Here is a 25701-nt window from a genome sequence, read left to right as displayed (position 1 = left end):
GTTCTTTTGTCTTTGGGATGTTCAATTGTAAGAAAGCTGCCTGTGAGAGTGACAAAACTATAGGAATTCTTTTCTCTTTTTTGCCATTGCCCATGTGTGCACGTGCGTACACGCACACTCTCTCCTGCTCTGTGGGAATATATTGTTTCTTAGAAGACTTTTACAGCTTGCCCTGGAGATTACTATTTTAGGCTGCATATGTTATCCTTTTTTCAAGGCTGCTCTTTGGTGGCAAAGAGGGTGGAGTGCCACTGCCAGATGCTCTGAATATGGAGGCCTACAGCTGGTGATCCTGACACATGCTAAGTCTGCTTTGCAACACTCTAGCCATACAAAGCAGATTTAAAGCTGACCTAAGTAGCCAACTGAAGACTCCTCTATATCATTCCACTTTGGAGTCTCAGGCCATCCATCAAATAACTTAATCTAATAACTTTCTATAAAACTTTCCCTCTTATTTGTACAAAGACTAGCCAAATTCTGGTTGTTTTCAAAATCATACAAAACTACAAATGAAAGAAACTTTAACAAGTCATGTAGACTCTTTTGAAAATTGTATGATACATCAATATCATACAAATAATAATCTCTATACCCCTAACTAGATATATCTCTATGCCCCTAATATTAGATACATAGCTAGGGTATAAACATAGCCTAATTCTCAGTCTTACACAAAATCATAAAATTATGTTCTTCAAATAAAAACATCAACTGTTAATATCATAATGAACAATTGCATGTAGTACTTCATATACACAGATACTTTTCCTGGAAATTAATAATAATAATCATCATCATAATATTTGTGAGAAGAGGCATAATCAAGATTGAATCCCCATCACTTTGTACTGACACAGTAAGAAACAGTGTCTCCCTCAAAGAGCTTGCAATCTAAATAAACAAAATAGGAAAAAAGTGGAAGAGAAAGACAAAGAAAGGTGTAATGGCTTGGCAAAATTCACACAAGTTAGTGTCAGAGCCAAGAATAAAACCCAGCTCTCCTATTGGCCAGATTAATGAGTGGAGGCCCCCTTTTCATCAACACAGTATTAATCAAAGCAAAAAAGTACCCTGCTTATGACAATCAACAAATCATGTATATTACTGAATAATCATGAAAAGAAAATCAAAGACAATGAACAGAATAAACTGCCTGGATAAACATAAAAATATAGAACATTAAGAGTCAAATGAAATGCTTCATATTTAAACTGGCATCTTGCAAATTTTAAGTGCTGCAAATTCACTTATTGTATCTTGAAATGACAGTGTTTGAAATAAATCCCATTCAATTGACATAATAGCCAGAGCATTAAACTTTGTTTCTGCCATACTTGACAGAAGACAACTTTTTTTAAGGCAAGCTGAGACAATGATCACTTTGCTTCACAATTGACAATGGATACAGTCAAATGCAGTCTCCACGCAATATAAATATTCAGGAAAACATTGCTCAGATATTTGTCATGCAAAAATGTGGTGATTCCAGTAACACTTTTATCCCGCATGTCACAGCATCTTATAAATTCTGAAAATCGATACATTTTGGCGAAAAGCTGAGGTTCTAGATCATTCAAGTAAGCATTGAGCAATGTGTGAGTGCATGTTTTCATCTCCCCTTCACTTCGCTTATTTGATCAAGAAATGTAAGCAAACTGAACCTTGTGGATAATTAGTGTACCATTAACTTCTTCTTTTTAGTTCTGAACTTAGCTTATGGAGGATAACATAAAAGCAGTCAACCTCAAATTTCCCTTTCCCTCAAAGCAGTGTCACTTCTGCCATCAGGAAATTTTTGCTTTACAGTATGTTTGTGTACTTCATTGTTGGACTCATCAGCATAACCTCCCAATTGTTTTGCTTGCTCCTCAAAATCATCAAAATGACACTGTAAGCTTGTGACAAATGCTTGCAAAGAAGTCAGAAAATTAACAGCAACGACAAGATTCAGACCTGGCTTTTGAAGCTTACACTAGTTTTGTCAAACCTTTCTTGTCTAACGTTCCATAAGATACTAATACAAGCAGTTTCCAGGCTGCACGCTTTCTTGTACAATTGTGCTTTCCTCTGAGTTTCAACACTTTCCTCAGCATTGTCCATCATTTCTTTCAGACAACTTTGAATGCCCTCATATTTCACTACAATTGTTTTACAACATTCAGCATGACAGGACCATCTCATATCTGACAGGTGTGACAAAGTTCCTCCTCTGCCTGGGTGGGTCCTTTGCTTATTTGCGGATTTGCTCACCTCAGAGATTTACGGCAGCCCTCAGTTTGGCCACTTTTGCCAGTGGCTCAAAACTGCCATTCACTCAGCTAACCTCATCACTGGCCAGCATGGGGAAAAGGAGGAGAACACTCCCCGCAGTCTCTGCTGACCCACCTAGTGGGTCGAGGGACAGGCCAGAGACCTTCCCCTCTGGTGGGACCCACAGTATTAAATAGGGAGTTGGGGGGATGGGGGGAACCCGGCCCAGCCCTCTACTATGGGTTCCAGCCCAGGGCCCTGTGGATTGCAGCTGTCTACAGTGTCTCCTGTAACAGCTGTGTGACAGCTACAATTCCCTGGGCTACTTCCCCGTGGCCTCCTCCCAACACCTTCTTTATCCTCACCACAGGACCTTCCTCCTGTATTCTTGTATTCCTCAGTCCTCCAGCAGTACACCTTCTCACTCTCAGCTCCTTGCGCGCCTCTTGCTCCCAGCTCCTCGCATGCACCTCACTAACTGAAGTGGAGTCCTTTTTAAAACCAGGTGCCCTAATTAGCCTGCCTGTCCTAATTGATTCTAGTAGCTTCTTAATTGGCTCCAGGTATCCTAATTAGCCTTCCTGCCTTAGGGCATGTCTTCACTACCCGCCGATCCGGCGGGTAGCAATCAGTCTATCGGGGATTGACTTAACGCGTCTAGTGAAGACGCGGTAAAATCGATCCCTGATCGCTCTGCCGTCGACTCCGGAAATCCACCTCGGCAAGAGGCGGCAGCGGAGTCGGCGGCAGCGCGGCAGCGGTCGACTTTCCCGCGTCCTCACCGCCAGGTAAGCCAACCTAAAATACGCAACTTCAGCTACGGTATTCACGTAGCTGAAGTTGCGTATCTTAGGTCGGACCCCCGCTGTAGTGTAGACCCAGCCTCTATTGGTTCCAACAACTTTCTGGTTGTTCTGGAAGAGCCCATTATCTTTCTCAGGGAAAAGGGACTTGCTTAATCTGGGGCTAATATTTCTACCTTCTATCACTCTTGTTTAGCCCTGTGATCTCACTCCATTCCTGTTATCTCATTAGTTGTTCCCCGCAGTTATTTGGTATCACGGACCTGTGGATCCTCCCCTTAGGCTGTGGGGGAGGTCTTTTAGCAGTGGGCTCTGCCCTCCCACTTCCTGGCTACCAACAGGATCACTCTCCTGTATCCATTTGGCCTGACCCTGTCACACAGGGTTTTTAGGACAAGGAGAGGTTCTTGTTTCCTTTTGATAAGATTGTTTTGTAGAAGCTTCCATGCCTGGGCAACACCACAAAAAAGATACAGTTTCTGAACAAAACTGAAACATTTATGTCTTCCATGCAACAATCAATACTGCAAGTCCCAGCTAAGTTCAGAGAAGAGCTGTGCATGGCACATACACAGCTAGTGGGTTTACTCTTTTTTGATATAAGCTTGAAGATCTTCATACTTTTCAGACATGTTACTTTTGTTATTGTATGACTGATCTCTGCAGTTTTCAATAGCATTGTCATTTGCATCCAATAAACTGTTCATGGTCTAGAAGAATGACTTGCCCATCTGGCTTTCAGTTGGTATAAACCCAATTAAGAGCTCTCTTATGGCACCATGTAAGCAGTAGCATAAAATGACAGATAACTGACTTTCATGGGCGATATCAGGAGTTGAATCTACTATCAAAGAGTAGTATTTTCCCTGTTTGACTTCAGTTACAATTAGGGCCAGCTTTAGCAGGTGCGGGGCCCCACGCCGGGACACGAATTGTCTCGCGCCCCAACTCCGTCCCGGCCCCGTCCCGACTCCGCCCCCTCCCTGCGCCATTGGATCCCTCCCCAAATCCCCACCCTGGCCCCGCCCCCCGCCCCGCCCCCTCACTGCCCCATTGGATCCCTCCCCAAATCCCTGCCCTGGCCCCGCCTCTTCCCCAAGCACGCCTCATTCCTCCTCCTCCCCCTCCTTCCCAGGCTTGCACTGATCAGCTCTATGGCGGCACAAGCGCTGGAGGGAGGGGGGAGAAGCAGGACGCGGCTTTTTTTTTTTTTTCCCCTCTCCGCCGGCAGCCCCGGACGTTGCAGATCCCTCTTAGGCGCGGGGCCCCATTCCGGGGAATCGGCTGAATCGGCTTAAAGCCGGCCCTGGTTACAATGAATTCCAAAACCTTATGAGCTCAATGAACTCATCACAGTTTGTTTTTGACAAGTAGGATGGGTGACCTTTCCCTTTGTTTCCATAGTGTTTAATATGCTCTCTTACAAACTGGTCAAATTTGATGATGGCTTCAAGAATATCTAGATAATTTCGGTTCTGAGGAAAGCCAATAACTTCCTCCCTTCCTCTAAATGCTAAACCACGTTCATCAAGAAGCTTAATAAGTGTCACAATATGCCTTAAAATGTCTTCCCAGTAAGCAGTTTGTGTTAGATGCAGCTGTACCATCTACCTGTCAATGTGATTCTTGCCTTGTGAACTTGCTAGCCATGCAACTATGGCGTTACAATGTTCCACGCTGTTTTCATGAGAACAAGTCTTTTCCTCTGCTTTTTTCCAGTTGGAAAAGCCTGGGATTATGAAGATGCTAAGATTATTAGGCAATGAAAAGAGTTTTCACATAAAACAGAATACTGCTCCTGTGGATTTAGAATGCTTTGACCAATGCCTCTGATGATGCTCTCCATTTGGTAGTTTTCATTTAAAAAGAAGAGGTGAAAAATACCATTTCTGATACTCAGAAACTATAACTTTGTCACTGCGATTCTGAAAATAGAGCAGATCTTTCTCAATACATGTAGTACAAAACTCTTCCATTATCAAAGAAGGCCATTTAGCCAGATTTTGTTCAACACTAACAGCAACATCATCCTCTTTATCACTATTATTCATTCTACCTTCTGTATGGACAGGTGTTAGAAAAAGTGGTTCATCTCTTTCATCATTAGTTTTGTCCTTGATTTCAGGAATGCTTGCCTTTTTTTCTGAAGTCTCCTGAGGGAACAAGTTCATACTCATATCTTTGCTTTGATTATCATTTTCTAAGAAAGATGGTCCACAATCATGGAAGATGATTCTGAAGCAGTACTAACAGAGAAATAGTTAGCAAGTTTGGGTAACTTGCTTACAATATTCTCTTTCTAGCTTAGCTTTCCTTTTTGCTGTTCTGTTTTGAAATTGTCAACTGGACATCTTGTTTAAGCAAGGTTAAAACAATACTGCAGTTCTGTCATTAGCACCCAGCATTGGCAATTAACACCACCAATTCACACCCTCATGACCAACAATTCAAAGTCTAAAAACATTAGTTAAACTTTAACTGTGAAAGCTTAAGGAATTGGGACAAAATCAATATCAGCAGGGTGCATAAATTAGTTTTTTTGTTCTTTTCTTTGTAGTATTAGCACAAGTATGATCAAAATCTCCCTTTTATAATGTATATTTCAAGGATTGGCAGCCCTGCAGGAAAGCAGAGGCTTGGGGCTGCATTCCCCTTACTCCCTACTCTCCAGTCCAGCTTCTGTGCCCAAATTACTGGGCCAGGATTTCTCAACCAGAGGGTCATGACCCCCCCAGAAGGGTTGGGAAAGGCCATTAGGGGCATTGGGAAGTGTTGAATATGCTATTATAATCTGAAACAAAAGAAATCTTGTTCCCCCACTCCCTGCACACCCTTACTCTACCAGGTCAAATAGTTTCTATCAACCTTTTGAAACACACACACAAATAATGTATATAGTCTGGATAGCTGGAGACCAGTTCTGGCTGGAGGGGTAACTAATTGGGGTAATGAGAGGTTGGGGAGCAAAGCGTGGACTCTTAGGATTCTCTGCCTCTCCAGAAGTCTTTAGCTAATGCCAGGCTTTCTCAGATTCGTGCACAAAACATTTTACAAAGCTAGATTCTTTCTACTTTAAGTGGAAAATTTTGAATGCCAGTTGAAGAAAACTAATCTACGGGTCTTATCCATCTATTATGCAGATTTTTTCATGGAGCACCTGTAAATGTCTTCTTGTCTGACCAGCTGTTTTCATGGCCCCTCAAAAGGTCCGTCTACACCAGGGATTGGCAACCTTTGGCACACGGCCCACCAGGGTAAGCACCCTGGCGGGCTGGGCCAGTTTATTTACCTGCTGCGTCTGCAGGTTCGGCCGATCGGGGCTCCCACTGGCCGTGGTTCGCCACTCCAGGCCAATGGGAGCTGCAGGAAGCGGCATGGGCCGAGGGATGTGCTGGGCGCCGCTTCCCGCAGCCCCCATTGGCCTGGAACAGCAAACCACGGCCAGTGGGAGCCCTGATCGGCCGATCCCTGGTCTACCCAGTCCATGGCAGAGGACCTCCAAGTTTGTAACAAGAGATTTGGGCTTACAGAGGTTGCACTGCTACAGTAAAAATATCAGTATAGAGATTACAGCTGAGTCTGGAGCTTGGGCTCTGAAGCCCACCCCCACCTCCATCCCCGTCAAGGCATCAGAGCCCAAGTTCCAGCTCAAGTCACACTATCTACACAGCTATTTTTAGCATGGTAGCGCGAGCACCATGAGCCTGAGTCTGTCAACCGAGGCTTGGAGACTTGCTGCTGTGGGCTTCCACTCATTGTGTAGATATACACAGAAAGTCTCCGGTTCTGTTGCCCCTACCAGTTGTCACAGCCTGATGTGTATTCTTGCTCCTCTTCAGCTCAGCTACAAAACCCACCATATGGCCTAATTCTAAACCTGACTCCAAGCATGGGCCAGCCCTTCTGCTTGGCTACTTCCATGCCAATCTACTCTTCCCCTTCCACCTCCTATGAAGATGCTAAAGTTTGCTGGAGGAGAGGACTGCTTCCCTCCAACTTAGCAGGCTCACTAGCCACCAAATGTGTTTTTAAGCTGGAGCTGGGAGCTGCACTGAATAGACATCCTATGACCAAAGCCTCTCCCTGACCTGCTCCAGACCCCACTAGTTCAATGCACCCATATGACTCACCTCCTTCTCCCCACATTCCTAGTAGTTTACAATGCAGTTCAGTAGTAGTTAAAACTATAAGTGCTAAGAAACTAGAAAGTACAATTATATGCCCCCTGTGATCATACTTTTACAGGGTGGTTTGGTTGGTGTGAACACAATCAATTAACATTTTTGTTGAAAAACTGAAATTCTAATGAGTAGGCATGAGGATGTATAAATATCTGCCTATGAATGAATTTTTCAGTTTGTAGCTTATTCTATTTTCAAGTTAGAAATGGCAGGGATATTATGAATGGGTTTTGTGTAGTTTTGGTCTGTTTTATTTCTTTATATATTTTTACTTTTCATAAAGGGCTCACTTTTTAGGTCTAGGTGTTTGAACATTTTTATTCTACACTTGGAGAGTGGGGGGAGGACAGGGAACCCGCCTTATATTAGTTATAAAATTGCTCCTTGAAAAAGCTACAAAGTTAAAAGAGAGGAGTTGATCAAAACAATGTTTGTAGTGGAAATATTTTCATCACAACCTTAAGTGTGGAGTTGTAAATAAAATAGTGCTGTGAATGTGCATAGGACGTCCACAAAGCACAAAAAAGAACAGTTACTTTTCCAAACACCTTGCAGTTGAATTCTGACCAATATATTAAACAGGATGACAACTCTAGTACAAGGTCAAAAGACTCAGACTCTTGTGGCAAGTTACTTTTAATGAGGGATCTGAAGCAGAAGGACATTGGGTACACACAGTGGGAGGCTTTCTGAGTATAGGCAGTGTCCTGACAGAAAATGCAAAGTCACAAGTACTCCACAACTTCAATCACACTGTAATTGCCAGTCGCACTTTCCTGGCATTCACAGCTCATGGAAGTGGGTGGGAAAAAAAGGTTAAAAAATATTCAGGGAATCAGAATTTTGGTACCAAACCTTGTTCTTTGCTCCTAGGCTGTCAGGGACCTTTACACTTCATCACACTAGTCCAGTGACTGAGCATGGGGAGAAGGAAAGTAAGAGATGCTTCCTTTGGCTGTTGGCCCTCTCCTGTCACCTTGTTTATCCTGGGCTGATGATGTGATTTCCATTATAATGGCATGATTTAAACAATCCCATTACACCTCACTTTGGTTTTTATTTTGGATTAATGGAACTTTTCAGCTAGTGCCTGAGCCTGAACATAAACCCAATCAACAGCAATGGTATCTATGTTCCTACATGTTGGCGTTTCAGTACCTGTATCATTTGGATTCTGTAAAGATGCTTTTTGTTTTAATAATCTGATTCAATGAGCATCATAGTGATACCTATAAATAAAATACCTTGAGGGAATAATATGATTGATAACGTCTTCTGGAGGCTAATGCTGTAAATGAATCTGTGCAGACACCACTACTTAAGAAACATATTGGGCAAGATTTTTTTGGCTGGTGTAAAATCAGTGTCGTTCCATTGAGGTTGATGGAGCTTGCTGTTTTGCACCAATTGAGAATCTGGCCCGTGTGACCCAATTCTTCACTGTCTTGCATCTTGTGTAATTATTTACAACTGTGCACAGTTGATATAACAAATTTCAGGCTGGTGCAAAAATCAAGCTCTTTGATTCATATTTGAAAATAAAGGTCTTTTCAGTATAAAGTACTACAGTACTATGCAGCAAGAAGGTCTTATTTGAAATATTTTTTTTCCAAATAAATAGCTAGTTTTGAAGAGGGTGGTTTGTTTTGTTTTGCTTTTTCTTTGTTAAATGTCTGACTTCCATTTGCTAACCGAATGTAATCTTTTTTTTTTTCCTTTAGAAAAGTGTTCTACTGGTCATTTGGAAAATGGTAGATTTCTGCCTGGCTATAGGAACACCTACAAAGAAGGTGATGAAATTTCATATGAATGTTCTGATAATCTGCGAACCAAAGTTACATGCACAAAGAATGGCTGGTCACCTACTCCAAGTTGTACTTCTCACAGTAAGGAACATTCATGTTCTATTGATCAGCTCGTTAAAAAACTTGTAGACGTATTACTATTATCATCTGCCTGAAATGAAGACAAAAATGCCAGTCCTAGCAGGTGACTTGTCATGACAATGCACATTTCTGACCTGAGTAACTGTGCAATCATATTGCATTGACCTTCAAAGTTCTTCACCCAGCCCCTGACTGCTGTTTATCACCCCTGCTTGTTCTATGTATGGTGACCAGGTGTCCGGTTTTTGACCAGAACATCTGGTCAAAAGGGGATCCTGGTGGCTTCGGTCAGCACCACTGACTGGGCTGTTGACTGTCCAGTTGGCAGTGCTGTGCAGTGGGACTGGCAGGCTCCCTGCTAGCCTCAGTGCCGCTTCCGGGAAGCAGACGGCATGTCCCCCCTCAGGCTCCTACCTGTAGGGACATCCAGAGGGCTCTGCATGCTGTCCCAGCCCCAAGTGCCGCTCCGACTGGCCGGGAACCATGGCCAATGGGAGCTGCGGGGGCAGTGCCTCCAGATGGGGCAGGGCGCAGAGCTGCCTGGCCACACCTCCGCATAGGAGCCTGAGGGGGGACATGCTGCTGATTAAGGTAAGTGCTGCCTGGAGCTTGCACCCCTGAACCCCTCCTGGGCCCCAAACCCCTGCCCCAGTCCTGACCACCCGACTGCCCTCTGAACCCCTTGGTCCCAGCCTGGAACACACTCCTGCACCCCAAACCTCCCATCCCTGGCCCCACCCCAGAGCCTGCACTCCCTCCCACACCCCTTCCCGCACCCCAACCCCCCTGAGCCAGCCTAGTGAAAATGATTGAGTGAGGGTGGGGAGAGCGAGCAATGGGGGGGGGCGGAGTGAGGGGGAGGCTTGGAGGAGGGGTGGGGCAGAGGGCGGGGCAAGGCTTTTTGGTGTTGTGCCAGTGGAAAATTGGCAACCCTAATTGTTTCATTTCTAAAAGTTAGATTGGGGTTGGGACAGGTACCAGGTATTTCTTTGTCTTCTGTATAGAGCTAAGCATATCTTTTTGTAATAAAATAATAATAATCCCCAACCCCTCTGCCCAACCCTGTTCTTCCTTAACTCAACCCCATAGCCATCCTTATTCCCACCTCTCAGCACTAAAAATAAAAATGTAGCTGTGGCCACTTGAGCTGTGGGAGGGGCTAGCCTCCCCACATTTGATCCTGTCAAAGATCATAGGTATGTACTGAGATGGCTAGCCACTTGCATCACCACAGCAGTACTCCTATTTTTACTGTGCTAGTTTGATTGGAGCTAAAGCTAAAGTATGTCTCTTCATGCTAGAATTTACAAGTTTCCAACTCTTATGTAGACATACCCACAGTCTCAGTGCCTGGCATGAGTGTGGCCCCTAGGAGCCAAGAGACACATTTGCAAGGAAAGTTCTTCTCAGCCCCTGCCACCTTGGGCGAGAGCATGTTCAGTACAGATGGAATCTTTAGAGAATAATCAAGCTCCAAACCTGTACAAACTGTGACTTTCATAGATTTATAACATGGCCAAATTTGGGTGCATTTTTCTGAGGACAGCAAAAGGTAAATCTTTGACAACAAGTGGACACCACAGCGAAATGCTGAGTCCCTGCTCCAAACCATGGAAGTGCTAGAGGTTCTCAACAAAACAGCTCTAACAATAACTTAACATTGACAAAACAGAATATTTTACTCAAACATCAGTCTCCGAAACAGTGAAACTGTTTCAGATTCAACTTTTCAAAACAAAACAAAAAATGATGCTGAGGCAGACACCAGACATGGAAAATTTCAATCCAAATGGTTAAAGTCTAACAAAGTTACAAGCAATTATAAATGGGATTTTATCATACAGAGAATCGGGCAAATTTAATAAAAGATGTTACTATTAGCTCCACCTAATATTTATAAATTGTGACATTTAGCCACTGGTCTGGTCTGTGTTTGGGGAAAGTGTGGAGGCAAATTTCAGAGTGTTAGCCATGTTAGTCTGTATCAGCAAAAATGACGAGGAGTACTTGTGGCACCTTATAGACTAACAAATTTATTTGGGCATAAGCTTTCGTGGGCTAAAACCCACTTCATCAGATGTAAGGCAGCTCCCATCTTTTCATGTACTGCTATATATATTTTCCTACTGTATTTTCCACTCCATGCATTTGATGAAGTGGCTTTTAGCCCACAAAAGCTTATGCCCAAATAAATTTGTTGGTCTATAAGGTGCCACAGGTACTTCTCGTTTTTGTGGAGACAAAGTAATCCAGGGAGCAGTTGTGCTCCAGGAAATCCTATCTTTCCTCCAGTTCTCTACCAGGCATGAGTTGTGTGTGCATTATACCATCTTTTGGGATAATGCAGCATGTTCCTCTGTCTATACCTGGTCAGCACTTCTGGATGTTGCAAAGTGGGTTAAAGCCATGGCTCCACCTTGCCCCTCTGCCTCCTCTTCCTCCATGGAGTGGCTTGCACAGTTTGTCTGGTAGCTCTGGGGGCTTGAACATCAATTAAGATATTATGTGTAAAATCAAGTCATCAACCTCCATAACAAAATTCAGACAAACACATCCTACCTCAAAGCCTCATTCCCTCCCTATCTCTACTCTCCCCAAATGCCCAAGAAAGTGGATGGGCTGTGCAGTGTATCCTGGAAGTCAGCAAATTCAGGGAGAGAGTGAATTCCAAAATTGAATGCCCCTCCAGGATAATGCCCCGCTACCAGCACCCTCTCCTTTAAACTGAGGGGGTGTAGCATGAATGCTCTATTGATCACAGCTGTGGAAATATTGCAGTGGGAGAGGCTGTCTCTGAAGAAGGTAGGTTAAGTGATAATGTCTCTGTGATGTTTAGCACTGTCTTTCTCACGGATGAGCCCCTTATGATTGTCAGGTGCATTAAACCATGAAGCTGCTTCACCAAATTACTTGTACATACAGCACATACAACAAAAAGAGAGAACTTTTCCCACAAAATAAGAGCTGGCAGTGTCAGAATCAAAATGACCATTTTCAGTCCAACCATCTTTTAGATTGGCTTTGAGAAATCAGTATCAGGAATGATTGTGAGAGATAAAAAACACTGATATACACTCTGATTTCTTACCTTCCCCTCCCACTGTCCAAAAGTATGAAGGAACTTATTGTTCAAAAATTTTTTAAATAGCATTCCTCCATTTCATTTCAGGTGTATCTCTTCTCATGGTCACTCTATACCTATGAAAAGCATGTTAATTAACAGTATTTATCTTGAGATAATGTCATACGCTCTCTATTTTAGAAATATGTGGAAAAGTTGAGATACAGAATGGTTATTTCTTCGAAAGTAAGAACAGATTTACTTTAAATGAGGAAGCAACATATAGGTGTCGGATTGCTTACACGACTCCAGAAGGAAATGAGATGGGGAAGACACAGTGCCTTCGAGGAGGATGGACTCCTTTACCAAAGTGCATTAGTGAGTAATTTAATGATTGAAGAACTCTCTACTTTGTCACATTGCTCCTTTTTTCCTCACTAGAGATGAGCACCATGTTCAGGTATGGGGAGAAGCTTCAGCTTCATGTGGGGACAGGGCCGGCTCCAGCATTTCTGCTGCCCCAAGCAAAAAAAAAAAAGCCGCGATCGGCGGCAGCAGTTCAGTGGCAGGTCCTTCGCTCCTAGAGGGAGTGAGGGACCTGCCGCCCCGAATTGCCGCAGGTGCTGCCCCTCTCCCTTGGCGGCCCCAAGCACCTGCTTGTTAAGCTGGTGCCTGGAGCCGGCCCTGTGTGGGGAAACTTACAAGGCTGAGGCTCCTTGGGTTATGTCTTACTATGACTGGACAAAATTAATCTATTATTTGGGGGAAGTATTACCATCATAAATAAAATAACTTACCATTGACTGATCAGTATTTAAATCATAAAGACATACATTTTATGTAAAAGCATCAGAGCACAAAATTTTAAAAACTTTCTTCCAATTGTTGTCACTTTAGGTATCTTAGTTATCTTCCTGGTTTCTGGAGTTCCTTCTCTCCAGATGAGAGGAAATATGGTGATTAAAGTGGACAATTAAATCTCCCACTTTTGTGGGATAATAACTCCAACATTAACCCAATCCAACTGGGGGTCATCTCTTCCTTTTATTCCAGGCTGCCTTATTTCCTGGCTATTCCTCTTTTTACCCTATTAGTATCCACATACACAGAACACCTTTGTGCATAAAAGAATTTGCTTATAATTTGTCTTCAAATGAAGTCCATTCCATCGCACAGAGAAGAGTATTAAATAAACAGCATAGCTACCAAGACCTAGGAAATCCCATCTAGATTATCTGTCTGTGAAATACATGAACTTTAAGCTGTTCGCAATTCTGGCTCTGCAAAGTGGTGTCCCGTACGATAGCACCTGCAATAGCTCTTGCACACTGGAGTGTTTCACACAAAATAGTCTACAAAATTGTCTCAATAAATGAATAAACCTTCCTTTGGATGCATGGCTCTTTATTAAGTAGCCTCCCATATTTCCAGTCAAGAATAATTCTCATGTTTCTACAGGGAGGAGATTCCCTGCAATTTGTGACTCATTTGGAAATCAGTAGGGAAATATCTGACTTTTGTGGTGTTCATGAATGTTATGATTTGAAAATAAAGGCAGTGAACATGACCGTGCCAACGCATGGATTAGTTTGGTTGGTAAACAAGGACCAGACCCTCAAATGGGATAAAACAGAGCTAAGTATTAGGGACACATAATTGAATGCAGTGAGAACTCCTTATTTACTGTTGTGTTGCTTCCCACCTTTGCCTTTTTATACGTATAAGGCCCAATTCTCCTCCTGTTCCATCTGCTTTGCGTAGCTCTGACTGGAGAAAACAACCAAAAAAATAGTTGGCTGGTTGGAATTCCCCCCAAGCATAAAGGTGTGACTAGGAAAAAGGCATCATAACTGGGATGTCCTGGCTCTTCTGGCTGCTGAAATGACCTTTTGGGGCCATAGGTAACCAGCATAAAATAGCTTGAAGGAGGAGGAGCAACCTGGAAGGCAGAAGGTTGGCTTGAAGTCATGTTTGTTCTATCCCTTGATCAGGTTCCTTGCCAGGGCCGGCTCTGGCTTTTTTGCTGCCCCAGGCAAAAAAGCCTCCCGCCGCCCCCCACCCCCGCGGCAGGGAGCCCGGCAGGGGAAGGCGGCGAGCCCGGCCGGGGCCCCGCTGTCCCCGACCGGCCGGAGCGCCGGGAGGAGGGTGAAGAGCCCGGCCACGGGCCCGCTCTCCCCGGCAGCAGGAGTGCCTGGGGGAGGGCGGCGAGCCCGCCGCGGCTCCGCTCTCCCCGGCAGCAGGAGCGCCGGGGAGGGAGGAGGGCAGTGAGCCCGCCGCGGGCCCTGCTCTCCCCGACCGGCCGGAGCACTGGGAGGAGGGCGGAGAGCCTGGCCGTGGCCCCGCTCTCCCCGGCTGGCCGGAGCACTGCGGGGAGGGCGGCGAGCCCAGTCACGGCCCCGCTCTCGGGCCTGAGCGCCGCCCCCCTCCAGGTGCCGCCCCAAGCACATGCCTGGTAGGCTGGTGCCTGGAGCCGGCCCTGTTCCTTGCTCAGCATAGCTGGACAAGACCAGAGAATCTGTTCCCTGGCTTCCCTACACTGGAGCAGAATCTAGCCCTTACAGATGATTCAAGGGATCATGACTGCAACCTAACTGTAACAATCACAGTAACAGTATGTAGTGCAGCAACTGAAAGAAGGGAATTATACTCACAGTCTCAAATGGTAGGAAAAAGGCAATGGCCTGAATCCAAGGAAGGAAAACTTTTATGCTAGACATTAGGAAGATATTCTGAATTATAAGAGCATTAGTGTTGACTCTCAAGGGAAAGGTTTGAGTCACTATTATCACTGTAGATTTTCAAAGACAAACATGTCTGGTAAACATTAGTGGGAATGATGTAAGAAGCAAGCATGCAAAATGCAAGTATATATTTATTGCCTAAATGTTTTCTTCTGGTCTTGCCTTCTAAATCTATGAACACTTTCCTTTCACCACCATGTAGTCCTAAAGAAAATTTAAAGAGATATAATGTGTGGTACTGTGTGTAGAATTTTCATTTTTTTACTATACTGAGGCCCAAATTCACAAAGGTAGATATAATGAGGATGCTTTAGAATGCCAGAGTTTCTAATTAAGAAAAATAACTACATTTCTCTAATTCTACAGAAACATGTGAAAAGCCTCGATACGAGCATATTAATTTCCACACAAATCAAATGGTGTTTCTGCCTGAAGAAATACTGGAATATGAATGTGCGGATGGACACCAAACTGTAAATAAAATCACAACAGGTTATACAGTGTGTGGCATAAATGGATGGACTCCTGAGCCCCAGTGTCCTGGTAAGGTGTTTTTGTTTTGTTTTAATTAAATTACTACTCTGCAGAACGAATTCCTTTGACTGTCATAGTTGCTATATTGATTACTAATTTAAATAGCTCTGATTTAGGAGCAGGTTACATTGTGGATAATGACTGGGTGGGAAGTGTTCATGTCTGCTGGGACAGTCAAGAATCATTCAATGCATTCAGTCAGCAATCCCCAGAAAAGTGTGTTCTTCGTAATCTTAACCTTTCCAAATTACTGCACATCTTTCAGGAGTCGGATTTGTCTTGCGAGCCTCCAAGTTTCACCTGCTTACAAAATCAGACATAAAAAGTCCACTATTACTGAAAAATGGCTTACTTTCTAATTTTTACCATATAATAATAAAATAAATCCATTGGAATATAAATATTGTACTTATATGTCAGCTCTACAGGGAGGGACTGGCTGTTTGTGCAGCGTCTGGTGCCGTGGGGTTCTCAGTCTGGACTGGGCACCCCAGACACTACTGCAATACGGACAATAAATACTGTCCCCACTGGGTCAGGCTCTGAGGGAAGTCTGAGGAGGGTTGGAGGGGCTGGGGTATCTCTGCTCTGCACAGATCCAGATCCACTGGGATTGAGAGCTTCGTGGTCTGCTCGGCATTAGCTGCATCTGTCTGTTCCAGACTCTGGATGGAGCAGCTCTGATTCAAACGGGGTACAGATTAAATTCAAAAGTAATGGAACCATTGGGAAATAAGAGGTAATCAGAGCACTGGAAACTGCAGAATTATTATTGTACTATGAAAGACAAACAAATCTTACGAAAACTTTGAACAAGTAATAGTTGTATTTTAAGTCATGACAAATAACAATCCAGGTTGAAAGGCCAGCATCGTTAACTGATTATTTGGAGTACTCCAAGTGTGATTTTTCTGAGTAAGGATCTGTGTCCATGAAACTACCAGTTTCTAAATTACTTGCAAAAATGTTTATATTTAAATTAATAGAATGTGGGGGAAAGATTATGGAAAGTCACCCCTTCATTTGATTAAATGTCATCTTTGTTTTTCCTCCCAATTATATCCTATTGTGCTTGTTTTTTTCCTGCTTGCCTTCTTTTCTTTCCCTGCCCTAGATGGAATTCTAACTCTTTTACAAATTCCCAGTTTTTTCAGCAAGATTCTTGTTCTTGGTGCTAACCAAAGCCCTGATCCAAATCAATGGGTGCCTTTCCATGGTTTAAAACTGGTTTTTGATCAACCCATTTTGTTCAAATCTTTTGTATTTTAAATACTTTCCCCTAGAAGTATTTGCTATAATATATTTCCTTTCCTTTCCTCACCATCATCTTTAGCCATAGAATGTGAAATGTTGAGATTGGCCCATGGCCAGGTTTCCCCCCCGAAAGCTAAATACGATAATGGAGATGTGGTAACTTTTTCCTGTGCAAAAAGTCACAAACGAGTGGGACCTGACTCCTCTCAGTGCTATTACTTTGGATGGTTCCCAGCATCTCCGACATGCAAAGGTAAATATTTCCCTTAGGCTTATTTAAGTAGGATACCTCTTAGTAAATCTGGCTCTTCAATACTCAGCAACTCTTCTGTGGGCTCTTTCTGGATCCTAGTGTCTATCCCAAGGTGAACTACCCCATCTATCCTCATGCCAATTCACTTACTAACCCACTGTGCCTTAATTTCCCATTTGAAACTGTGAATTTGTTTCCGTCCATTTTGATTATAGTGAAACTGCCAGTTGTGTGAAGTGGTAGTAGGTTGAACTCAGGGCACTCATTTCCACTTGTGACCTAAAGTAGGATTTGAATCCAAATCTCCAGAGATAAGATTAATTCATAGTCAGCTGTGCCATCTTTCTCCACTTGAAGCAGTGAATTTGGGTTTTTTCATTTTTTATTGTAGTCTATTTTTAATTGGAACAACTGTCTAGATATAATCTCTTTGTATTAGAGGAAACAAAAGCTTGTGGGCCACCACCCAGCATTACCAATGGGAATATTATCAGTGAACTTCATGAGGAATATGAACATGGCGACTCAGTGGAATATGACTGTGACCTCCGTTTTAAAATTATTGGATCAAGAAAAATAGAATGTATTGATGGGGAATGGACATCTTTACCTTCTTGCACAGGTAAACTATGTGTTTTTCACACTCTTAGGATTAATATAGATTAATATTTTTCTATTTTACACTTTTAGAGATTTTTCAAATCCAAACTATACCTACTTAAATGTAACATACAGGCCAGTGTACATAGTTTCTGTACCACAGTCCTCCCTGAGATGGAATCAGATGGGTGATAGTGTTTTTATTGATTGACATCTAAAATACTTCCAACGGCTAACTGTAATTTGCAGAGTCTGGAATCCTGGCTGATCAAAAGCACTGAAATTTCAATTTTGAGAGTCCACACTGATAATTTATCTAATGCTGGAGAGCATTAGTATGCATATTAACTAACATAGTTTAAAAAAAAAAAAATAAATGCACACAAGTATAATATTTGCTTGTAGTTGCAGCATATTTAGAAATCAATCCGAATTTTTTGGTTTTATCTGAAATGAAAATGTGCATTTATAGGAAATAATTACAGATGTTTTGTGGAATAAAAGGATGGTATGACCTAAAAAATAATAGATAAACAAAATCCAAAGTGTTAACAGATCTACTAGAGGTTCTATGATTGTCTTGGCAAGTCTAGTGATCTGAGCTTTGTCCTGCTGAAATCATCATTGGTTAGGTTTCCATACTGATCTATGAAAAATGTAAGGAAAGGGGTGTAGCTGCTGGCCTCATTTTAGCACAGTGTAAGCTGAATTTGTTTCCTAGATACTATTTTCTTTGCCTTGCCTTAACTACATGTAAGGAGAACTTTTGATGAATACCATTGGATAACAGGTCAGTTGACTATTTCACTATCATCCTAACATGCTGCTGAATGTTGTTTATTATTATTTATGGAGCACCATAAGTGCACATAACAAGGTCCCTGCCCCAAGCAGTTATGAGAGAACTAAAACACAAGTAAAATATTTCGATAGCAAGTGAAAGACAAGGAAGTATAGAAAAGGACGTTTAATGAAGGGAGGAAAAGCTGCATGCTGCCCAATCAGTGGGAAGCAATTCTATTTGTAGGGGCAACGTGAAATGAAGTACAAAGCCAAGAGTGGAATATAAAATAGAGTGGTTAGCAAAGAGATTTGGGATGGAGCAGTATAAGGAAATGTCATAGCCAGGGAAGAAGTTATTCTCAGTCTTATAATTTATAGGGAGTTTCAATATAATGCAGAAAAAGAGCAATAAAGGAAAGGCTTTAAACAGGTACAGTGGGGTGACACGGTCGCAGCAGCAGGAGAGCAGAGGCTGCAAATTAGAAAGGGGAAAGTGCAGAATGTGGGGGTCAGGGAGCTTGCAGTTGTCAACATGGCAGCTGTGTGATTTTCATTTCTTGGATGTGTGCACTGAAGGTGGCAGGATTTTATTTTCTTTAAATATAAAGTGAGTATTGGGGGGGGTGTAGTTTAGTGTCATGATAGTAGTGAACTACTAGCAATTTGGAGCGTGGTATTGTGTTGAATGTGAGTACTGATTTGATTTAAGATTTCCTTGCATTTTAGTGTTTTCATTCTTGTGAGGGAATATAAATTGAGCATTGCTAAGTTAATGATATTTTCTATGTGGAAATAGAGAGAAATAAGGGACAATCCTTACAAAACTGTGAGGAGAGAAAAGCTGAATACAGTCCTGGAAGATAACTGGATTGAGGAGTTGTCCTAGTCATAGAGAAGTGAGGGAGAGGAGTTTGGAAGAATGGCAAATGTTATTACAAATTAAGGGCCTAGTTCTGCACCCATTTAAGTCAATCAGAGTTTCACTTCTAACTTTAATGAGAGCAAGGTCAGGCCCTAAATAATTATTTTAAGTAAGGCTCTTTGATCATGTGTTTTATATGTGCCAAGAATATAATGTGGAATATTTATGCTCTTTTCCACAGAAGAGGAAAAAACCTGTGGACTACCACCCCCTATTGCCAAAGGGAAAGCTGTCAATATAGACAATCACCAGTACGGTCATGGAGAAACAGTGGATTATGAATGTGAAAAAAACTATGTAATGGTTGGGCCAAAGACAGTGAAGTGTCTTAGCGGAAAATGGATATCTTTGCCTTCGTGTGCTGGTAAACTATTTAGATAATATTTTAAGCATTAAAGTAACAACTTCATTTAAGGTTGAATAGAGATTATTCATCAATATTCAGGCAGATACAGTTTATATAGATATTTAGCACCATTCTTTACATACTCTAGTATATGCATAGTGTGTGCAAAGTTAAGCATGTGCATAAAAGCATCAGTGGCTTTCAACAGGGTTTTCTTGACCCCACCTTTCAGTGTAAAGGCAGCTCAGCATCTTTGAAAACTTTACAATGTACACAAACTAAAAACATTTTTGATTTTTTTTCTTTGATCTCTTTCTCTTCTGGTAACTTTAGAGATTACTTATAACAATAGTAGACACAACATTCTCACATGGACATGTATTTGCATATTGAATGTCTGCCTTTAAATGGATATTTACTGGACACATCCTATGATTTATAGCATATTTTAATTTTTGTGTTGGATTTTATTTAGATCAATCTGCTACATGTGGACTTCCAGAGAATTTTGAGAATATAGCCATTTTACAAACTCCCATCAAGAAAAGGATCTATAAGCACAAAGCACCTATAAGTTACAAATGTAAAACAGATGGCACAAACTTTATACAATCAACTTGTAAATATGGGGAATGGACACCCAAACTTGACTGCATAGGTAAGCTTGTGTATTTATATACAAATTATCCTTTTCTAATTATAATAGTTACCAAGTATTACATCTACCTTTAGTCTGAGTGAAGTTCAGTAGTTAAAAAAAAAACCAACTGGTTTAATCATTAAAACATATATCTGTTTATATGCCTAAGCATAGGAAAGACAACTTGCTGCTTTTAAATTACTGGAATAATTTGACATTCTCTAAACCAGGGGTGCGCAAACTTTTTGGCCCGAGGGCCACATCGGAGAATAGAAATTGTATGGTGGGCCATGAATGCTTAGTGAGTTGTTTCCATTAGGACAAGACGTTGATGATGGACACATTTCTTTGATGGAATCCTATTTATTCTCTCTCTATTTCTCTCTCTGTGTGTGTATATATTTATAATATAAAGTGTATGTGTATATACAGAAAGAGAGAGAGAGTCCTATTTCCCTGCATCCAGTAGGATCAAACAAAAGAAAGTTTCTTTGCTCTAAGTTCCAAGCTTCTTCCAGCTTCCATTGTACCCAAAAAGCACTATCTAGGCTTTCCCTCAAGACTGCTCCCTCCCCCAGTGCTTACTCTGGCTATCTCCTTGGCTTTCTGCTCCTTCCTTCTTTGTGATGTTCCTTTTTCACACTCAGAGACATACAGCTCCCCCAATAAATGCGCTAGCCCCTGCATTTACTTTATCAGTCCCCAGAGAAACACCTTGGGCCATGTGGTTCATCTTCTACTCAGGCCCTGCCATGTTGCCTGTGTTTTGGGTGGTGCTCCTATTGTTTCAGCGATCTGGTTCCATGAAGGAGCTTAATTGTTTTTCACAATGATCTGGAATGAAAGGTGGTTGTTTTACCCCCCAGTTTCAATGAGGTGTAACTCAATCCACAACAATAGGAATTATTAGGTTTGCTGTCTGTTTGACAAAAAGAGAATCCTGAAGATTGCCGGGGCTGCATGTTGTGTCATACCCTTACAAAGGTAACAAGTTCCTCGTTTTATTTCCTGACCTGATGCCTATTAAAAAAGTCCAGAGCAAAGAATGAATGTCCTCAAATGAGCATTTGGAGTAAGCAAGAGAGAGTGAGTTCTGCTCAATCTTAAATTTAATATTGCTCATGAGGAAAAAGTTAATTCTTTTGGGGACACTAGGATGGGGGGAGATTGGGACTTGGGATCTAAATGGGACGAAGAAGGGAATAGGAGCAGATTAAGGGGTGATGAAAGGGAGAGAGATTGGGGCTGGGAGATAGAGTGTGTGTGTGTGTGTGTGTGTGAGTTGGAGGAGACACAAGGAGGAGCCAGATCAGACAGGGAACAGAGAGAGGGGAACTGGGGCTGGCTGGTCACTATTCCTAAAGTAAGTCCTATGACTAAAATATAATCTTATAAGCAAATACCTGTGAAGCACATTGGGAAAGAGTTTGTCTCATCTCCACCTAGCACTGGTTCATATAGATGACAACCTGCCGCTGCTACCAGTTACTCCATTAACTCAAATGGCGGAGGTCTGTGCAGCAGATCTAAAGGTTCCAACTCTGTTCATGATTGATGTGGGTGTCAATAAGATGCCACATGATGGACTTTCTATTTTTATGTACTATTAAAAAAATATAAATTACACACACACACACAAAGCCATGTTAAAAGAACATTAAGGTTTCAACTCAAGCACTCAAAAGTTAAGAAATGCCAGGTACTTTTATAGCCCCGTCTCTGTTCTATCTCACAATCTTTAATGGAGTCATAGTGTTTAAGGGCAGAAGGGACCACTAGATCATCTAGTCTGACCTCCTGTATAGCACAGGCCATCAACACCACCCTCACACTAAACCTATCAATTGCAATGAGACCCAAGTATTACAGCCCATGGGAGACCAGACTATTATGTGCTAAAGACAGAGAATAGGCGGGACAGAGGTGTGCCAGTGCCCAAGGATCCCACAATAGAAGAGAAAATAAGTGAGATATATCCAGATAATCCTGGCAAATGACTGGAGAAGAAGGCAAAAGAACCCTATGGTAACATCCAATCTGACCTGGGCTAAAATTCCTTCTTCTCTGAGTGCTGTCCCTGTGGGTGCTCCACTTCAAGTGATAGTGTGTCCTGGAGCCATCGATCGGAGATTTGTGGTCTGGTCGGGCCACGCATGCGCAGCAGCTGTCTCGCAGCACCGTTGGAGTCTCTTCAGCGTGTGCACAACTGACCCCCTCACTTCCATCTCAATCGTCTTCGGCTGAAGATGGAGCTTGGGGCAGTGCTACAGCTTCTTCCCCTCGAGATAGAAAAAATAGATAATTGTTAGCTCAGTTTAATTTTTTCCATAGATAAGTTAGTTTGTTAGTTGAGAAAAAAAATCTTAGTTTTCTTCATTTCCAGGTTAACGGTTCCCTGTGGAGCGCAAACCATGTAAAAAAAAATGTCGATCCACTCGGGACTTTACTTTAGACATGCCAGGCTCCCGTGGCTTCAAAAGATGCGGCTCTTGCAAGGAGGTTATGCTGAGCTCCCACGGGCACTCCCTCTGCATGAGATGCCTCAGGGAGACACACATACCATCCAAGTGCATCCACTGCAACAATTTGAAGGCAAGAGCCAGGTGTGACTGGGATCTATGCCTCAAAATGATCCTAATGGAAAAATCACTCCAACCTGGATCTGAAAAGGACACCCCAAAGCCTTCCCCTAAGTGCTCCCCAACTCAGTCTGACCTGACTAAGAGCACTGTTCCACCCTCTCAGGAAAAGAGGAAGCAACTCTCGACCTCTCCACAGCGGGAACCTCACAGAAAGAAACGGTCCCCCGCAAAGTCATTACAAGTGGTGACGATGGCCCTGAGAGTCAGTACCTGTGACTCCCCTGGCTCCTCCGGCACTGGATGCACCACTCATAAGAACAAGGAGTTGAGACTGCAAACATGCCATGTCTCTTCCTCGGCACCGACAATACCGACATCCGCGTTGGAGACTGCGCCGACCTTACAACCACCAGTGCTGACACAGGTCTTGGCGCAGCCACCTTCCTCAGCACTGCCCCCTCACCCAGTACTGACAGCCAGCACCGCAGTGTGGTCACTGGCCCCAACAAAGACAAAACAGAAGACTCCTAGACACCCAATGCCTACTACTAAGACATCGGTACCACACCCACTGGCACCGCAACAATTCCTGATACAGAAGGACATCACTGTTGCATCGGTGCCAGAATCACCTCTCCTTTGCAACGAGGGATCACCTATCACACAACCGATCTTGCCTATGGACCATCAATGTTTAGTGACAGTGACAATGAGGATGAAGAGGAGCAAGTGTTTTCACCACAGGGCTCGCCCACACCTCAACTAAAACCTACTGGAGTCACACCATGGCATAAAATCCATCAGTCACAACCTCACTTTCCATGGTATGGACCCCCATAGATGGGTCCCGAAATGGCATTCACGATGCAGTGGCCACCATGGGCAGCATACAAAGGCCAATATGCTTGGACCTCCTCACTGCCTATGGCACAGCTCCGGTCCCCTCCTGTATCCCCAGGGCCGGCAACATCAGGAGCCATGAAGGAAATGGCCAATGAACCAGAGGAAGAGACTGCCCCCAAAGCAGTGTCACATGAACATAACTCTTCTCCATATATAGCCATTCTGCCACCTCCACCTACCATGGCTGATGACTTTAAACAATTTCAAGAGCTATTCAAGTGCATAGCAGTCAGCCAGGACATCCCTCTAGAGTAAGTCCAAGAGTACCAACGCAAACCATTAAAAATTCTACACCCATCTTCTGTGTCAAAAATTACCCTGCCCATCCTCAAACCTGCTGGACAGTATGGCTGACCCCGGTCACTGCCCCCTCAACATGCAAAAGGGCGGACCATGAATATTATTTCCCAATCAAGGGCATGGACTTCCTGTTTTCTCACCCAGAACCAAATTCTCTAGTGGTGGAAGCAGAAAACCACCGGGCCAAACACCACTCTATGTCACAGGATCAAGACCATAAGCGTCTAGACCTTTTAGGTCACAAGGTCTACACCTCCTCGATGCTACAATTCCGCATTGCCAACTTGAGTGCCTCCTTGGCTAAATATGACTTTGACAATTATGGGAAACTCTTTGAGTTTACCGTGTACATACCAGAAGACAGAAGAGCACAATTCAAATCAATCCTGGTCAAGGGACAATTGTCACCCGGACGGCCCTACAGGCTTCCCTGGATATCGCTGATACTGCAGCCCATACCATGGCTATAGTGATAGTGATGTGCAGAGCCTCGTGTCTGCTATTGTCTAGCATACCAAAAGAGCTCCAACTAAAGGTTGAGGACCTACCTTTCAATTAGAACAAACTGTTGTAGTCAAAAACTGATGAAGTCCTACACACCATGAAGAAGTGACTTTTCATACACTTGGCATATATACACTGCCCCCAAAAAGGAAGCGATACCAACCATACCAACGAAACAGGGATACTCAATACACTCACCCTCACAGCTCACAGGTGATTCCTGCAATTCAGTGGGACACGACCACTATCAATACAGTGTGCTCCCATTTGGACTCTACACTGCACTAGGAGAGTGTTCTCCAAAACCCTTGCAGCAGTCACAGTTCACCGGGCAAATAAGGGATCAGAATTTTCCCTGACATAGACAATTGCCTTATCAAAGGATACTCATACAGAGACAGAAACAATCACATGACTGACCATAAACCTCTTCAAAAACTATGGGGTTGCAAATAAATTTTCAAAAGTTCACATTGATACCCACACAACAACTAGAATTCATCGGGGCACACCTGGACTCAACTCAAGCCACAGCCTCACTACTGCATGCCAGATTCTTAACCATCAAACATCTCATAGACACCATATCCATCTGTCCACGAATCGAGGCACGGACATGCCTACAATTACTAGGACACATGGCCGCCAGCATGTTCGTGGTAAATCACGCTAGATTACACATGCAGTGTCTTCAGAGGTGGCTGTGTTCAGTATAATCCCACCAAACACAACCTCAACATGATGTAAACACCACCGACCAAGGTTTTAGCATCCCTACAATGGTGGCCAAGACCGGAGAACATCTGCATAGGTGTTCCCTTTCACCACAGACCTCCTTCAATCATGATCACAACAGATGCCTGCCTATGGGGCTTGGGGACACACCTGGACCACCAAATGATATAAGCCAGGTGGTCGACACTGGAAACACACCTTCACATAAACCTGCTAGAACTCAGAGCAGTAAGATGCACCTATCTTCACTTCCTACCACTCATAAGAAACAAATCAATCTGAGTGATGACAGACCATGTTGCATGCATGTTCTACATCAACAGACGAGGTGGGGGGCGATCTCTTTCCCTATGCACTGAAGCCATGAAACTATGGAAGTGGTGTATTCAGCACCACATCGACATTTCAGCTTCTTACCTA

General features: G+C 43.1%; 1 protein-coding gene across 1 annotated transcript in view; it reads left to right on the top strand.

Moving 5' to 3' along the window:
- The window catches only part of LOC112108677 (complement factor H), a 44700-nt gene that overhangs the window by 7640 nt on the left and 11359 nt on the right, over positions 1-25701 (top strand). Inside the window, exons 5-11 of the mRNA XM_026660402.2 lie at positions 8959-9123; positions 12386-12562; positions 15292-15468; positions 16793-16966; positions 17406-17588; positions 19453-19635; positions 20093-20275. Of these exons, the coding sequence (XP_026516187.1) occupies positions 8959-9123; positions 12386-12562; positions 15292-15468; positions 16793-16966; positions 17406-17588; positions 19453-19635; positions 20093-20275 (1242 nt within the window). The remainder of the gene's footprint in view (positions 1-8958; positions 9124-12385; positions 12563-15291; positions 15469-16792; positions 16967-17405; positions 17589-19452; positions 19636-20092; positions 20276-25701) is intronic.

This window comes from Terrapene carolina, unplaced genomic scaffold (genome assembly GCF_002925995.2).
Source record: "Terrapene carolina triunguis isolate 2854851 unplaced genomic scaffold, T_m_triunguis-2.0 Scaffold755, whole genome shotgun sequence".
Lineage (NCBI taxonomy): Eukaryota > Metazoa > Chordata > Testudines > Emydidae > Terrapene > Terrapene triunguis.
The sequence above is the reverse complement of the archived record's forward strand: the minus strand, read 5'-3'. Positions and strand labels throughout refer to the sequence as shown.